The sequence below is a fragment of the Chlorocebus sabaeus genome, chromosome 11 (assembly GCF_047675955.1).
Source record: "Chlorocebus sabaeus isolate Y175 chromosome 11, mChlSab1.0.hap1, whole genome shotgun sequence".
In the NCBI taxonomy this organism is placed as follows: Eukaryota; Metazoa; Chordata; class Mammalia; order Primates; family Cercopithecidae; genus Chlorocebus; species Chlorocebus sabaeus.
This window is the reverse complement of record NC_132914.1, coordinates 98,485,734-98,501,719: the sequence shown is the minus strand read 5'-3', so window position 1 is coordinate 98,501,719 and position 15,986 is coordinate 98,485,734. Positions and strand designations below refer to the sequence as shown.

Sequence of the window (15,986 nt, the reverse complement as noted above, 5' to 3'; positions counted from 1 at the left end):
GCTATACTATTTTCTGCAGCAGTAACAAAAAATGTCATATTTTCATAATTTTTCTAGACATTTCTGCCTTACCTACAGATGTAAGAAAACTTGAATATTAATGAGAAAATTCTATTATGTGTAAACTCTCCTAAACACCAGCTCTTAGCTGCACAAAGAATTATTGTTGTCTTGGAAAAACTTTTAAAATGGAAAGCACAATTATAAATAAATATTGCTTGTATAGTCTTTGAAGGATAGATTTTACTGACCCCAAGCTACAATTATTTAAACATGTTAAATAATTGCCATTTGTTCAGTTGAAGATTCCAAATCTTTAAAGCATTAACAGTGATTGCAGCTGTCATCTTCATGCTTGATTTCAGTCATGCAGTACACTTTGGAGCCTCGAGATGCTGAAGTTGTCTGATTTAACATAATGATATAGACCTGTGGGGAGAGGCATGCTTTACTGTATAGTGCATGTGAGGGCAAGACTTTCTTTAGTGGATATATAAATGTCCAGCCTTAAAGCACAAACCCTGTGGATATGTTCGAGGAATGCAAAGATGATGCCATTGCCCCCAAAATATTGCCCCGGTGCCAGCTTATCTGGAACGACATCATTATAGAGTCATCCGTTTGGGGTTAAGACACAGCATACCCCCTTAAAATGAACACACTCCTGGGAGAAGGAACATGATCATACATATAGCCATTGTTAGCAATTCGTGTTCCAGAGGGAATTCAGCTATGAGAAAGCTAGCCAGTGGGACTTTCAGGAGCGTTCCAGGCAGGTAAGCTCTATATGGTTCAGTGAAAAGGTAGTTCCAGAGTCTGAGGCATATTTGAGGGAAGTTTTACTAGGTGAGGTGCAGTGTAGAGAGGGGCAAGGACATGTGGGGAGCAGTCTGGACAGGCATGAAAGCACTAATGAGAGGGGACTGGGAGAGTCATTAGAGTCAGAAAGGGAGAAAAGATTAATTGAAGGTTAAGTGAGAAGACATACAGGATGTACTTCTTGTTTTACAATTTTGCTTAGCATTTTCCTAATTATGTAAATATTTGCCCTTAAGAGTCTAAGGCAAAATGGTTATTTGGATTCCTGAAAGAAATAAATTAGCTGAAGTTTATTCTACGCCTGGTACCATAATAATCAGTTTTGCATGTTAGTTTACTTATCAAATATTTCAGCTTAATAAACAGGAATTTTTGAGCATGGACTATGTACCCAGCACTGTGCTGACCATTTATTTAGTATCCGTGGAAGAAAATCTTTCTCTCCCAGCCACTGTTTCCTGCCTTCCAGAAAATTCTAATCTAGTTGGAGGGAATGTGCAAAACAATAAACTCAGTAAGCATGCTAAGTATGAAAACTAGGATATAGTAAACAATAAATACTTGATACATTTTTGTTAAAAGAGTGAGTACAAAGTTGGAGTGTAAGTTAGCATTAAAACTTCAGAGATGTACTACTACTTCAAGAATGCATAGGTTTGGCTAGATGAAGGGGAAAATCTAGAAAGCTATTCTTGTCACCAGAAGGGAGATTGGACAAGAAAATAAATTAAAACATGCATTGTGGTAAGTAATATTCACAGGGTATCATGGGAGCCAGAAGGAGGAAGTCTGCCTGACTGGAGTCAAGGGAACCTTCTTAGAGGAGAATTGCATGGGCTGGAGTTAGTCAGGTGGCGGGATTGAGCACAGGGACACACGGAGGGAGGAGTATGTGTCACAGAATGAAGAAACGACAAGTGCAAAGGCTTGAAGGACTGAAGGATCAGGGCATCTTAGAAAAATCATCCTAGTTCCGTATGGCTGGAGCACAAGGGTTGTGAGTCACCCAGCTGTAGGTTGAATGTGTGATCCTTTGGTTGCCTAGATACAAATTGTTTCGATTGCCTAGATTCAGTATTGATTTTTTTAAGTTTCCAATATTTGATGGTTACATTGGTAGCTTGCTGTGGTTTTAATTTGTGTTTTGCTTATGATTAATGAAGTCAAATGCATTTTCATTTGTTTGTTGGCCATTTGGATATCTACTTTTGCTACTTAGTCCATTTGAAATGGAGTTTTTAGTACATTTGAAATGGATTCTCTGTCTTTTTCTTATTTACACAGGAGTTCATGATGTATTCTAGATATGAAATATGTTTTGAAAATATTTTTCTCCCATTCCATGGGTTGCCTTTTTACTCTTTTAATGATACATTTTTTTTTGTCAGTCAAAATCTCTTAATTTTAATTGATATCTGTTTCTCAGTTTTTTCCTATATAGTCCTTTATGTGTCTTGTTAAGAAATTGTTGTCTATCCTGCAATCATAAAGATATTCCACTAATTTTTCATTTAAAAGCTTTATTGTTAACCATTTCCATTTGGGAAGTGTAATCCACTTTGGAATTGATTTCTGTGGGTGGTGTGATCAAGATTATTCTTCCCCATGTGGACATTCGGTTAACCAAACTGAATTCAAACTTATTGAAAAGACTCCCCTTTTGCCCTGCTGAATGTGCTGGTGATGAAAACAATGTTAACCAAGTAACTATTTTTCTGTGGATCCATTTCTCAATTCTTTAGTCTGTTCTATTTTGTCTGTCTTTGGCTCAATATCACACTCTCTTAATTTCATTAGCTCACCTCAATGTGTTCCCCTTCTTTCTGGGCTCTTGACACCTCAAGTTCTCATTGTTTTGTTTTTGTTTTTGTTTGAGACAGAGTCTCGCTCTGTTGCCCAGGCTCTAGCTCAATGCAACCTCCACCTCCTGGGTTCAAGTGATTTTTGTGCCTCAGCCTCCCAAGTATCTGGGATTACAGGCATGTGCCATGACTCCTGCCAATTTTTGTATTTTTAGTAGAGATGGGGTTTCACCATGTTGGCCAGGCTGGTCTCGAACTCCTGACCTCGGGTTATCCACCTGCCTTGGCCTCCCAAAGTGCTGGGATTATAGGCGTGAGCCACCGCGCCCAGCCAAGTTCTCATTGTGTTGATCTCTCTGATGTCTTCAAAAACCTGCCTCCCTCCCATGCCCCAGGTTTTATATATTGTTCTCAGCAGAATGATTGGTCTAAATCAAGCAGCTGTCAAAACTGAAAGTGGAATCCTAGAGCAATCATTGTAGAAATGATCATAGAATTTTCATGTTACTCTTTCACTTAAAACATTGCAATGAGTGCCATTGCCTGTAGAGTAAAATTCCAACTCATGTCCGGTCCCACAAAAAGTCCCCTGCCTATCTTTCATCTTGTAATCGCTGTCTTCTCACTGTGCCTCAGTCAGCTTGTGTTTAGTCTCTGAGATGCTTTCCTCAAGAACGTTTTATTTCTCAGATCTCAGTTCAAATGTCACTTATTCCCAAAGGTTTTCTCTGACCACTTGTAGGGTAGTTCCTCCCTCTCCATCCTGTTAATAGCAAATCATTTTGTTTTATTTTCCTTACAGTGCTTTCTACTAGTGGAAATTATTATAGTTATTAATTTGTTTATTATATTTATCTCTCCATTAGAATATAAACTTTATGTGAGTAGGAATCTTATTTACCTTAGGTTTAAAAAATAATTTCAGCTTTTATTTAGATACCTGTGCAGGTTTCTTACTGGGGTAAACTCTTGCGTCTCTCCCTTCAACCTCTAGTCATCCCCAGTGTCTATTGTTCCCTTCTTTGTGTCCATAAGTACCCAGTGTTTAGCTCCTACTTATAAGTGAGAACATGTATTTGGTTTTCTGTGCCTGCATTAATTTGCTTAGGATAATGGCCTCCAGCTGCATCCATGTTGCTGAAAAGGACATGACTGTGTTCTTTTTTATGGCTGCATGGTATTCCATGGTGTATATGAACCACATTTTCTTTTCTTTTTCTTTTTTCTTTAATTTTTCTTTATTTTTATTTTTTTACCTTTTTTTTAATTATACTTTAAGTTCTAGGGTACATGTGCACAACGTGCAGGTTTGTTACATATGTATACATGTGCCATATTGGTGTGCTGCACCCATTAACTTGTCATTTACATTAGGTATATCTCCTGATGCTATCCCTCCCCCTTCCTCCCATCCTATGACAGGCCCCTGTATGTGATGTTCCCCTTCCTGTGTCCAAATGTTCTCATTGTTCAGTTCCCACCTATGAGTGAGAACATGTGGTGTTTGGGTTTCTGTTCTTGCGATAGTTTGCTGAGAATGATGGTTTCCAGCTTCATCCATGCCCCTACAAAGGACATGAACTTACCCTTTTTTATGGCTGCATAGTATTCCATGGTGTATATGTGCCACATTTTCTTAATCCAGTCTATCATTGATGGACATTTGGGTTGGTTCCAAGTCTTTGCTATTGTGAGTAGTGCCGCAGTAAACATATGTGTGCATGTGGCTTTATAGCAGCATAATTTATAATCCTTTGGGTATATACCCAGTAATGGGATGGCTGGATCAAGTGGTATTTCTAGTTCTAGATCCTTGAGGAATCACCACACTGTCTTCCACCATGGTTGAAGTAGTTTACAGTCCCACCAACAGTGTAAAAGTGTTCCTATTTCTCCACATCCTTTCCAGCACCTGTTGTTTCCTGACTTTTTAATGATCGCCATTCTAACTGGTGTGAGATGGTATCTCATTGTGGCTTTGATTTGCATTTCTTTGATGGCGAGTGATGATGAACATTTTTTCATGTGTCTGTTGACTGCATAAATGTCTTCTTTTGAGAAGTGTCTGTTCCTATCCTTTGCCCACTTTTTGATGGGGTTGTTTGTTTTTTTCTTGTAAATTTGTTTGAGTTCTTTGTAAGTTCTGGATATTAGCCCTTTGTCAGATGAGTAGATTGCAAAAATTTTCTCCCATTCCGTAGGTTGCCTGTTGACTCTGATGGTAGTTTCTTTTGCCATGCAGAAGCTCTTTAGTTTAATTAGATCCCATTTGTCAATTTTGGCTTTTGTTGCCATTGCTTTTGGTGTTTTAGACATGAAGTCCTTGCCCATGCCTATGTCCTGAATGGTATTGCCTAGGTTTTCTTCTAGGGTTTTTATGGTTTTAGGCCTGACATTTAAGTTTCTAGTCCATCTTGAATTAGTTTTTGTATAAGGTGTAAAAAAGGGATCCAGTTTCAACTTTCTACCTATGACTAGCCAGTTTTCCCAGCACCATTTATTAAATAGGGAATCCTTTCCCCATTGCTTGTTTTTGTCAGGTTTGTCAAAGATCAGATGGTTGTGGATGTGTGGTATTGTTTCTGAGGGCTCTGTTCTGTTCCATTGGTCTATATCTCTGTTTTGGTACCAGTACCATGCTGTTTTGGTTACTGTAGCCTTGTAGTATAATTTGAAGTCAGGTAGCGTGATGCCTCCAGCTTTGTTCTTTTGGCTTAGGATTGTCTTGGCAATGTAGGCTCTTTTTTGGTTCCATATGAACTTTAAAGTAGTTTTTCCAAATTCTGTGAAGAAAGTCATTGGTAGCTTAATGGGGATGGCATTGAATCTATAAATTGCCTTGGGTAGTATGGCCATTTTCACGATACTTATTCTTCCTATCCATGAGCATGGAATGTTCTTCCATTTGTTGGTGTCCTCTTTTATTTCGTTGAGCAGTGGTTTGTAGTTCTCCCTGAAAGGGTCCTTCACATCCCTTGTAAGTTGGATTCCTAGGTATTTTATTCTATTTGAAGCCATTGTGAATGGGGGTTCACTCATGATTTAACTCTCTGTTTGTCTGTTATTGGTGTATAAGAATGCTTGTGATTTTTGCACATTGATTTTGTATCCTGAGACTTTGCTGAAGTTGCTTATCAGCTTAAAGAGATTTTGGACTGAGACGATGGGGTTTTCTAAATATGCAATCATGTCATCTGCAAACAGGGACAATTTGACTTCCTCTTTTCCTAATTGAATACCCTTTATTTCTTTCTCCTGCCTGATTGCCCTGGCCAGAACTTCCAACACTATATTGAATAGGAGTGATGAGAGAAGGCAACCCTGTCTTGTGCCAGTTTTCAAAGGGAATGCTTCCAGTTTTTGCCCATTCAATATGATATTGGCTGTGAGTTTGTCATAAATAGCTCTTATTATTTTGAGATACGTTCCATCAATACCGAATTTGTTGAGAGTTTTTAGCATGAAGGGCTGTTGAATTTTGTCAAAGGCCTTTACTGCATCTATTAAGATAATCACGTTGTTTTTGTCTTTGGTTCTGTTTATATGCTGGATTATGTTTATTGATTAATATGTTGAACCAGCCTTGCATCCCAGGGATGAAGCCCACTTGATCACGGTGGAATAAGCTTTTTGATGTGCTGCTGGATTCGATTTGCCAGTATTTTATTGAGTATTTTTGCATCAATGTTCATCAGGGATATTGGGATATTGGTCTAAAATTCTCTTTTTTTGTTGTGTCTCTGCCAGGCTTTGGTGTCAGGATGATGTTGGCCTCATAAAATGAGTTAGGAAGGATTCCCTCTTTTTTTATTGATTGGAGTAGTCTCAGAGGAATGGCATCAGCTGCTCCTTGTACTTCTGGTAGAATTCAACTGTGAATCCATCTGGCCTGGATTTTTTTGGTTGGTGGGCTATTAATTATTGCCTCAATTTCAAAGCCTGTTATTGGTCTATTCAGGGATTCAACTTCTTCCTTGTTTAGTCTTGGGAGAGTGTATGTGTCCAGGAATTTATCCATTTCTTCTAGATTTTCTAGTTTATATGCATAGAGGTGTTTATAGTATTCTCTGGTGGTAGTTTGTATTTCTGTGGGGTTGGTGGTGATATCCCCTTTATCATTTTTTATTGCGTCTATTTGATTCTTCTCTCTTTTCTTCTTTATTAGTCTTGTTAGTAGTCTATCAATTTTGTGGATCTTTTCAAAAAACCAGCTCTTGGACTCATTGATTTTTTGAAGGGTTTTTTTGTGTCTCTATCTCCTTCAGTTCTGCTCTGATCTTAGTTATTTCTTGCCTTCTGCTAGCTTTTGAATGTGTTTGCTCTTGCTTCTCTAGTTCTTTTAATTGTGATGTTAGGGTGTCAATTTTAGATCTTTCCTGCTTTCTCTTGTGGGCATTTAGTGCTAAAAGTTTCCCTCTACACACTGCTTTAAATGTGTCCCAGAGATTCTGGTATGTTGTATCTTTGTTCTCATTGGTTTCAAAGAGCATCTTTATTTCTGCCTTCATTTCGTTATGTACCCAGTAGTCATTCAGGAGCAGGTTGTTCAGTTTCCATGTAGTTGAGCAGTTTTGAGTGAGTTTCTTTTTTTGTTGTTGTTTGAGACGGCGTCTCGCTCTATTGCCCAGGCTGGAGTGCAATGGCCGGATCTCAGCTCACTGCAAGCTCCGCCTCCCGGGTTTTATGCCACTCTCCTGCCTCAGCCTCCCGAGTAGCTGGGACTACAGGCGCCAGCCACCTCACCCGGCTAGTTTTTTGTATTTTTTAGTAGAGACGGGGTTTCACCATGTTAGCCAGGATGGTCTCAATCTCCTGACCTCGTGATCCGCCCGTCTCAGCCTCCCAAAGTGCTGGGATTACATTGAGTGAGTTTCTTAATCCTAAATTCTAGTTTGATTGCACTGTGGTCTGAGAGACAGTTTGTTATAATTTCTGTTCTTTTACATTTGCTGCGGAGTTCTTTACTTCCAACTACGTGGTCAATTTTGGAATAAGTGCAATGTGGTGCTGAGAAGAATGTATATTCTGTTGATTTGGGGTGGAGAGTTCTGTAGATGTCTATTGGGTCTGCTTGGTGCAGAGGTGAGTTCAATTCCTGGGTATCCTTGTTAACAAACAAAGCTGGACGGATAATGACTTTGACGAGTTGAGAGAAGGCTTCAGACAATCAAACTTCTCCACACTAAAGGAAGAAGTTCGAACCCATCGCAAAGAAGCTAAAAACCTGGAAAAAAGATTAGATGAATGGCTAACTGGAATAACCAATGAAGAGAAGTCCTTAAATGACCTGATAGAGCTGAAAACCATGGCACGAGAACTATGTGACAAATGCACAAGCTTTAGTAACCGATTCGATCAACTGCAAGAAAGGGTTTCAGTGATTGAAGATCAAATGAATGAAATGAAGCGAGAAGAGAAATTTAGAGGAAAAAAAGAGTAAAAAGAAATGAGCAAAGCCTCTAAGAAATATGGGACTATGTGAAAAGACCAAATCTACATCTGATTGATGTACCTGAAAGTGACAGGGAGAATGGAACCAAGTTGGAAAACACTTTGCAGGATATTATCCAGAACTTCCTCAACCTAGCAAGGCAAGCCAACATTCAAATTCAGGAAATACAGAGAACGTCACAAAGATAGTCCTCAAGAAGAGCAACTCCAAGACATGTAATTGTCAGATTCACCAAAGTTGAAATGTACCACATTTTCTTTGTCCTGTCCACCATTGATGGGCACCTAGGCTGATTCCATGTCTTTGCTATTGTGAATAGTGCTGCGATGGACATATAAGTGTATGTATCTTTTTGGTAGAACCATTTATTTTCCTTTGGCTATATATCCAGTAATGGGATTGCTGGATCAAATGGTTTATCTACCTTATTTATGGCTGACTGTCCAATCACAAGAGCAGTGCCTGGGACATCATGCAGAATTGAATGAATAAACATGGCCTTCAAGTATTTTAGTATATAGTCAAAGTGAAATTTCACTTTCAATTCCTGATCCGATAAGATAAAATTAGGACAGCAGGTTATGACATTAAAAACATTATTAAATATTATATTTTGACATTGCCATGAGAATCACTGGTATATACTGGTAGTTGCTAGTGGCATTACATGAAATCTTACAGTTGTGCTTTTGCTCTCTTAGGACTCCACTGATGGATAACTGGTATTCTTTATCATATCTGTACTTCAGCACTGTTGGAACTTTGGTAACATTATTAGTGGGGATACTTGTCAGTTTACCAACAGGTAACTATCTAAACATTAGTATTGTTGTATTTACCTCTATATCAGTTTTTACTGTATCTGTTTTATAGCTTTTTATGTTATTTTACTGTGATCCTATTGACAGCTAGTTTAATTATTTCTTCTGTTTTACTCATGGGAAATCTGAAGGCCTAGACTAGAAAGCAGAAGACTCATTTCTATTTGAATCTTGGTTCTGCCCTTTAGGGCCTGCATGAACTTGGGCAAGTCACGTAGCTACACTGAGCCTCAGCTTTCTTATGTGTAAAATGAGGACAATAATAATTGACCTGCCCATCTCACAAGTTGCTGTAAGACAAAAATGAGATGCTTGAAAAAAACTTCATAGCTACTATGGTGTTAGGGATTTTACACATATTTTTACAATAACTCAATATGCTCTGATCTTTACATTGTCCCATATTCATTCTTTGTAAACTGTAAGGAAGCATAGACAGGTTATATCTAAACATAGTGTGGATGCTTTTTTTCAGATGTTTATCGTTTTTTTAAAAAGTATGTTTATTTTTAAAAAATCAATTTGATACACATAGTATATAAATTGCTCTCTGGGATTGCTATAGAACTGTTATCTTGGAACTCCATTTTGTCCTCATTCTGTGAATTCTCTTGGGCCCTGTTCCTGTGTTGGGTTTTCTACTGCCTATATTCATTACTTCTCATTCTCATCTACTCCCTTAATTGAATGGAACACATCTTGTAGCATATTCTCAAGAATGAGTAGACAAAAGAAGAGGTTTTGGAAACTTTGTGTGTCTGAAAAAAATTATTTAATCTATCTTATGCTTGATTGATTGTTTGCGTAGAAATTCCCAGGGTTCAAAAGAACTTTTCTTTTTCTGAGAGGATGTCTGAAGTTTTTTCTAGCTTGCTATGTTGCTGTTGTGACAGTGCCATGCTACCAGCTGACACTTTGCGTGTGTCCCATTTTCACAATGACTGCCTTGGCCTAGGCCTTCAGTAAGGCTTGTTCAATCTGAAGATCCATGTCCTTCAGTTCTGGACATTTTCTTTTTTCTTTTCTTTTCTTCCTTTTTATTTTTATTTTTTTTAAAAATAATTTTCTGTGTTCTCTCTCTGGGAACTCCTATTAGTCAAACATTTGAATCAGAATCATGAACAGTTCCTCTAATTTTCTCGTTTTTTCCTCTCTTATTTTTCATCTCTGTGTCTTTTAGGTCTACTATGTGGGATATTTTTTTACTTACTTTTCCAATAATTCTCAAAGGAGTGCTCTGATCCAGTTTTGAGAATAGTCTGTAGGGGAACGAGGGCAGGGAAGAGGCTATTGCAGTAACCCAGGTGAGAGATCACAGTGCTCGGGCCGGGGTAGTGTGGAGTTGGTGAAACGTGCTGGGCTCCCTGACTCCCTACATCCCCTCACACATATGCATCCATAGCAGCCATGCCAGGTGAAGGGTGCACTGTCTCCTTCAACATGTGTTACAACTAGTCAGAAATCGTACACTGTGTTCAAGGATGTCTGATGTCTTTGTTTGCTCCATGATACAAAGTTGCCAGGACTGTGCCACGTTACAGAATCCTGCTATCATTTTATGTTTTCTTGGTACTGGGATAGCACCGTCTCTCAAACTTCTGTGACACTTGTATTTATAATCATAAAATTTGTTGCTATCCATTATTTCTCAAACAGATGTTGGAAAATATTCTCTTTCTTTTCCAAAAGGTCTGTGCTCTCTCTCAAAAATAAAATTCCCAGCACAGTAGGTTTATTAATTTTTTTGGTCCAGTTTGATATATTTTAAGACAGATTTTTTTTGTTGTTATTGTTGAGATGGAGTCTCACTCTTTTGCCCAGGCTGGAATGTAGTGGTACAATCTCGGCTCACTGTGTTTCAAGGGATTCTCCGGCCTCAGCTTCCCGAGTAGCTGGGACTACAGGCGCGCACCACCATGCCCGGCTAATTTTTGTATTTTTAGTAGAGACGGAGTTTCACTATATTGACCAGGCTGGTCTCGAACTCCTGACCTCAGGTGATCCGCCCACCTCGGTCTCCCAAATTGTCGGGATTACAGGCATGAGCCACCATGCCTGGTCTTAAGACAGATTGTCATCTTTTCCCAGAAGTCGTTCAGTTTTTCAGATCTGGAATACAACTAACCAGTCTCTCTGCACTATTTGCCCTTTGGCCCTTATTTTGCTCAGTTTTTAAAAGAAAGTGGAGTATCAGAGTGCCTCCTTTGAGTACTCCTTTTTTTCTTTTAAATGCTTTGATTCTGAAAAACCATATACAGCTATATCTTTTGTTTCAAAAAGTAACGCTCTACCTCAGTGACTGGGGTCCAGTAATAAAAGACACTTCGACTTCATTAACTTCACAAATAACTTATTCCTACTTCACAGAAGCAGTGAGTACCTTGGAAACTGTCGAGAAGCACACGATTTTGATGTTCCTTGGGAAACAGATTTGAAAACCTATTGTAGTATACTAAAACTCCCGTAAGAGTTCAGGCCTTGCAGACTTGGTTGGCGTTTCAGCACTCCCCTGATTTTTACTATGCAGAAGGCTACATTTTCATCAGGAAAATGGGGGCAAATCGTTTCCTAAGTGAGATCACAAATCGTGGGCACAGTGATTGTTTTGTTTCTCTGTTTCTCTAGCACCTAGCAGCATCTCCAGCACACAGCAGGTACTCAATAACATTGCATGAATTCATTTAAAATGGATTCTATCTCCAGAACAGCAGAGGTTCCCATAATTAAAAATCTAGTATTTGTACTAAAGTAGTGGTTCTTAAACTTTAGAGGGCATAAGGATCCCCTTGGAAATTTTATAAAAATCAGGCTTCAGGGGTCCTACCCGCAGAGGTCCTAATTTGGTCAGTCCAGGCTAGAGTCTGGGAATCTGCATTTTATGTACATTCTCTCAGTGATTAGAGTAAGGGTAGTTTGAGGACCACTCTTTGAGGTACACAATTTTTAAAAGCATCCTCTTTGATTCACAAAAAATACCAAAGCAGAATAGATTTTTTTTTTTTGTAAAGAAAACCTTAAGGAAGAGGATTTGGATCAAACATCAGTCAGCATACTGATTTTCATTTAAATAATTTATTCAGCAGTTCAGAATTTCCTGCATTTCTTCATAGACATGTATATTTGTAGCCACGAAAGTGGGGGAAAAGCAGCCCCACTGTCTGAGGCAGAGGCAGATGGTTTGATATTTTACTGATGGCATGGAGGGTGCTTTTAAACCAGTTTCCCTACCAGCATTGGGCCAGATGACTGTTTCTCTAGTTGAATACCAGATGAAGCAGTTGGCTTGCATTTTTTGCTCTATCTCACATGTATATATGTGATATATATATATTTTATATATATATATTTTATATATATATATAACAAGACTCATATTTATTATAGTGAGAGGCTTTCAAGACCCAGGGCTGACTAAGGGACGGGGAATTGTGGGCTAAGTGATCAGCGTTTTTAAGTTTCCCTTTCTCTTTGTGTTTTATGAATGTATGGAGTTGAATGTGTACAAGTTAAATGCCTGTATAATGGAATGTCTCTGTGTAGTTACTGGTGTCCTTTTTAACAACGTAAGTCATGTACCTTTTTTTTTTTTTTTTCCAGGAGGAAGAAAACAGAACTTAGACCCCAGATATATACTAACCAAAGAGGACTTTTTATCCAATTTTGATATTTTTAAGAAAGTGAGTTGGCTTTCATTTACCATGAGTTAGGAAACTGGGCTTTATTACCTGGATAGAACACTAGTTAGTCCTCAGCCTCTTTCTTGAAAAGTGATGGACAAGAAAGGTATAGACCCTATATAATCTGATCTATATATGTTGGACAGCTGTCTATCCTATGATGATCTATGTCTGTTTTATAGCTCCCTATCCTCTGATACGCTATACCTATTGTTTATCTGTCTACCCTTCGATGAGCTATATCTGTTGTATATCCTCTTTCCTTTGATGATCTGCATCTGTTGTATATCTCTCTATCCTCTGATAACCTATAACTGTTGTATATCCCTCTATTCTCTGATGAGCTATACCTGTTGTATATTTATCTAAATCTGTCTATCCTCTGATAATCTGTATCTATTGTATCTCTCCAAATATCTATCTATCCTCTGATAACCTGTATCTGTTGTATATCTCTCTATATCTGTCTATCTGCTGATAATCTATATCTGTTATATCTCTCTGTGTATCTGTCTATCCTCTGATAACGTAAATCTGTTGTTTATCTATTGTCTGATGGGCCATTTTATATCTATCTTCTGATAACCTGTATCTGTTGAATATCTACCCTCTGAGGAAGTATACCCGTTCTATATTTCTCTCCCTCAGTAGATTAGAAAGCTGATGTAGAGAAATAAAAATAGTAGGAACAATTATTTAGAATTACATGAAGGAAGAGCTTCTTTTTTTCCCCTAATCACCATGTTAACATTTTCTTTTAGAAGAAGCATGTTTTAAACTATAAATCGCATCCAGTGGAAGATGGTGGAACTGATAATCCTGCTTTCAACCACATTGAACTGAACTCAGATCAGAGTGGCAAGAGCGATGGGACTCGTTTGTGAAGCAGCTCTGATACTAGATGCCCTTAAATGATGTTTCAATTTTATATGTTTTCTAAGATAATTGGATCAGGTTTTCTTTGTGTGTGTGTGTTGTATCATGAGTGTTTGGGGGATAAGGTTTTGTTAAAACAAAGTCTGGACTATCTTCACTTACTACATCATTAATTGATGTTACTCTGGAGTTTAGAATTTTGGCATTGACATTTCCCTCTCTTTCCTTTATTTCAATGAAGCTGTAATTGTGAAAATTATAACTACATAGACGCTGAAAGGCTAATACACATATATGCACATGTATTTGATTGTCAACAGTACATTCTTAAATTTGGGTATTATTGAAAATATTTTCCATGCCTTGGTGCTAGCATATAAGTTTGGAAGATTGCCGAAATCATAATTCATCTTGAAAAGAGCTTTTTGGCTGGGCGCGGTGGCTGAAGCCTGTAATCCCAGCACTTTGGGAGGCCGAGACGGGCGGATCACGAGGTCAGGAGGTCGAGACCATCCTGGCTAACACGGTGAAACCCCGTCTCTACTAAAAAATACAAAAATCTAGCCAGGCGAGGTGGCTGGTGCCTGTAGTCCCAGCTACTTGGGAGGCTGAGGCAGGAGAATGGCGTAAACCCAGGAGGCGGAGCTTGCAGTGAGCTGAGATCCGGCCATGCACTCCTGCCTGGGCGACAGAGTGAGACTCCGTCTCAGAAAAAAAAAAAAGAAAAAAAAAAAAGAAAATAGCTTTTTACCCTCCTACCACATACACCATTCTTAGGGAGCAATGAGGTAACAGGTCTGTGTTGTCTGGATCTTTGCTTTTTATTTCCCCATCAGCCCAGGGCATATACTAACCTGCAAACTGATTCTGGATCAGGAAGGTAGTAATCAACAAGCATTCTGTCTGCGAAAGACCATGGACCCAATGATCAAAGTCTTCTTGGTGCTGTTCATTAATTCTTGTGCCTTTTGGCTTGTTTTCTAGAGTTTCTGGACTTCGGCTGCTGATACTGTCTTTATTTTTATCTGCATGCCCAGTTTCTGATCTATCAACTTGGGTTTTGTTGTGCACTCTGCCTGAGCTTGTCTTCATAATTTTCCGTTTATTGCCCTGGGCTTGGATATGTCTCAAGACACTCAAGTGAATCATGCCACCCCCAATCCTGGCTTATCAAGTCCCAGACTATAAATTATGAACTCCCATTAGCTTGGTACTAACATGTACTTGATGTAGGTACTTATGGATTTGATGATCCAAGAATATTCTTCAAAATGGTTAAGCTCCATGGAGTTAGATGACTGCACTTAATGCTATTAAGTTGAACTTTTGAAGGTCAACTAATTTGCAATCAATTAAACTTAAAGATACATATGCCTAGAAATTTTGAAATGTTAGTATATTTATCCAGTTAAAGAGCTAAATTATATAGGCAAACGCTATGTTTTGTTTTTTTTTTTTTAATGTCTGGACTCAAAAAATGCTTTGTTCCGTGTTTTAAAATTTTTAAGTAGCAGTTTCAAAGTTGCTTAGCTGTTTATTTTGCTATGTTCCCAGCTAAGAGTTTGCTTATAGGATTTCATCAATAACTTATTTTTTGTACAGTTTCCACATTAGATACTGTTTAAAAGTTCTTTTTTAAGCTTTTCAGTTTTTTTAGAAACATAAGAGAAACATTTAGATACATACAAATGTTTTTATGATTAAATAATTTTATGCTTATTTTCTGATACGTGTTATTTAGGTAATCATACCCTGTACATTTAGAGGTTGCTAACTGACAATGTTAAGAAATAAAAAAAAAAAAAATGGCTGGGCATGGTGGCTCACGCTTATAATCCCAACATTTGGGAGGCTGAGGCAGGAAGATTACTTGAGGCCAGGAGTTTAAGTCCATCCTGGGAACATAGTTAGACCTCATCTCTATCAATCAATCAATCAATCAATCAATCAATCAGTCTTAGCTAGGCATGTTGCCACATACTTGTAGTCCCAGTTACTAGGGAAGCTGAGGTGGGAGGATAGCTTGAGCCCAGGATTTCGAGGCTGCAGTGAGCTATGATTACACCGCTGCACTCCAGCCTGGGTAACAGAGTGAAATCTTGTCTCTGAAAAAAAAAAAAGAGAGAGATTTATATAACATTTAAATTGACTACATAAACCTGGGCAATGTGATGAAACTCCATCTCTACAAAAAAATACAAGAATTAGCTGGGCACGGTGGTGTGTGTCTGTAGTCCCAGCTACTGAGGAGGCTGAGGTGGGAAGATTGCTTGAGCCAGGAGGTCGAGGCTGCAGTGAGCTGTGATTATGTGACTGTACTCCAGCCTGGGTGATGGAGCCCTGTCTCAAAATAAATAAATAAATAAAAATAAATAAGAAAAATAAATTATATATTCATATATTTCTTATGTGGATATATGTTATTTTTAAATCACTATATTTGTAAGCAAATATCAAATTTTTGGGAGTCTTTCCACAATGTTTTAATAAGTAGAAAGATGTTTGTTTTACATGAATGTGTTTTGAACTATGGTTATTT

At 38.2% G+C, this 15,986-nt stretch overlaps 1 protein-coding gene across 1 annotated transcript in view; it reads left to right on the top strand.

Annotated features, from left to right (window-relative positions):
• Positions 1-15,012, top strand: part of SLC5A8 (solute carrier family 5 member 8) — a 57,991-nt gene extending 42,979 nt beyond the window's left edge. Inside the window, exons 13-15 of the mRNA XM_008004393.3 lie at positions 8,775-8,878; positions 12,492-12,571; positions 13,333-15,012. Coding sequence (XP_008002584.1) covers positions 8,775-8,878; positions 12,492-12,571; positions 13,333-13,455 — 307 coding nt within the window. The 3' untranslated portion in view covers positions 13,456-15,012. The remainder of the gene's footprint in view (positions 1-8,774; positions 8,879-12,491; positions 12,572-13,332) is intronic.
• Positions 15,013-15,986: the final 974 nt, after the last annotated feature.